Genomic DNA, 1,966 nt, shown 5'->3' with positions numbered 1-1,966 from the left:
GGCCCTCCCTAGGAAAACTCCCTTCTGAATCACTCCAGAAACTCTGAAGGAGAGCTAATGAGGGCTTGCTCTAGATAAACCATGAGTTTGTTCCTTCACTGTTTTGAATACCTAGGGCAGAAGTAACACCTCTGCTAGAAAAGACCAGCCGAGTGGACTCTAGAAGGCAGGGTTCCCTGTTCTCAGAGGCAGCCACGCAGAAATACTATGGAAATGATGATCAGGTGGGCACTGTGGCTTCTGGAGCCACCACGAGCTTCACTGGGCATTGCCAGCCATCAGAAAAGATGTTCTGCTGGTTGTAGGTGTTCAGGCAGCTCCAGGAAGCCCCTCCCCTACTTCTTTCCACCTCTGGCCAACTAGAATCTCACCACCTGCTCTGGGACCACCCCTGACTTCTCCAGAAGCTGCCAGGTCTCTGGAGACACGTCTGTCTGACTCTAGCCTGATGAGACTAGTCCCCAAAGTCTCCCTGTCTGCACTGGAGACAAGTCTGCATTAATGCCCACCCACTCAGGCAGGAAGGCAGCCTCAGGCTTGAAGACCTTCAGGAACTCTGAGTCTGGCAGGGTAAAGTTGGCAAGGTAGACAGTGTCTCCACCAGCCAGGTAGGCAGCCCAGAAGCCAAAGGTGCCAACAGTCATAATAGTGTGGTTGCACTGAGTGAGCAGGGCAAAGTCCTTCCCTGGTGAGCCCTCCTGCCCATCACCAGCAAAGACCACATCACCCCGAGAGATGTCAATATTTTCCCAGCACCACTTCATGCCATTGCTGGTGACCACAAAGATGGGGGCTTCATGCCGGGCCCGGAACCAGTCCATAGCCTGCTGGAGATAGACACGGTCACCCACCACACCCTTCCAGCGCTGGGGCATCACCTGCAGATAGTCCCCACGGCGCACATGGACACCCACGAAGGTTCGAGGCCGGGCCCCAGTGTGGCCCAGGCGAAACTGACTCAGCAAGTGCTGGGCCTCATCACGAAGATGGTCATGAAGGGTGAATTCCCTGCGGATTTGTTCCCGAAGGTGATGGAAAAATGTCCAAGAGCAGGGAAAACCAGACAGCTTCAGAAATGGATCCTTCAAGCAGAAATACTCCTCCGACATCCAGTCATGCAGCTGCAACTTCCGCCAGGGTGTCCAACTGTCTACCTCGGATGTCAGCACGGGTAGCGTGATGCGGAACACTGGGGCCAGGGTGGCATGCATGGCTGGCAAGATGAAGGCATGGCGGCCATTGAGCTGGGCCAGGGCAAGCAGTGTCGCATACTGCCCCATCTGGTTACCCAACCGGCCATCTGGGTGGATAGTCCAGGTTCCTGAGACGGGGTCAGCATTCTGAAGACAAGAAGAGGAGGTGTTTTGGGTGAGCTGTTTGTCAGCCAGGCAGATGATGGCCACTGGGGCTCTCAGCACATGGCTGTCTGGACAAAGGACAGACAGGCGGAGGCTATATTGAAAGAGGTCTTGGTGGAAGTGGAGAAAGGATATTGCTGAAAGGACACAGACAAGCAGGAAGGCCAGGCAGAGCTGGTGGTGGCTGGGGGCCCACATGGCTGCAGAGGAGGAAAGCTGAATTCCAGGAAGGTCAGGGAGGAGAGGCCTGGGGTGAGGGACTCCTGGTCCCAGACAAGGAGGAAGCTAAAAGTGTGGGCTTCTGGGTCTTAGGTAGGAAGTGGCTGGGCGCTGATCCTAGGTTGGAGTGATGAGAAGCTTGGAATCTCCAGGGGGGATGGTGGGCTCAGCGGTGCACATCTGTAATTCCTGTGCTGGTGACTTGGGAGGCTGAAGCAGGAGGATGCCAATTACCAGGCCAGACTCAGCAACTTAGGGAGACCCTGCTTCAAAAATAAATTAATTAATTAAATTAAAAGGGGCTGGGGATCACAAACTCCCTTCTCAGATGTAGCAGTCTTTGAAGGGTCCACTCCACCCCTGAGGTGATTGGAAGCGACAGCTGGAGT

The 1,966-nt window shown here is 54.8% G+C and overlaps 1 protein-coding gene across 1 annotated transcript; it reads right to left on the bottom strand.

The window, feature by feature from the left end:
• Positions 1-440: 440 nt before the first annotated feature.
• On the bottom strand, positions 441-1,556 carry Fut1 (fucosyltransferase 1 (H blood group)). Its single transcript, XM_076839346.2, has one exon. The coding sequence runs from the start codon at positions 1,554-1,556 to the stop codon at positions 441-443; it is 1,116 nt and encodes a 371-aa protein (XP_076695461.2).
• Positions 1,557-1,966: the final 410 nt, after the last annotated feature.

This window comes from Callospermophilus lateralis, chromosome 18 (genome assembly GCF_048772815.1).
Source record: "Callospermophilus lateralis isolate mCalLat2 chromosome 18, mCalLat2.hap1, whole genome shotgun sequence".
NCBI classification, from domain to species: domain Eukaryota; kingdom Metazoa; phylum Chordata; class Mammalia; order Rodentia; family Sciuridae; genus Callospermophilus; species Callospermophilus lateralis.
Note: the sequence above shows the minus strand (reverse complement) of the source record. Positions and strands in the feature narration are given on the sequence as shown.

Excerpts from the sequence above, each read along its gene's own strand:
- Fut1 (XM_076839346.2), bottom strand. The coding sequence starts at position 1,556 with ATGTGGGCCCCCAGCCACCACCAGCTCTGCCTGGCCTTCCTGCTTGTC.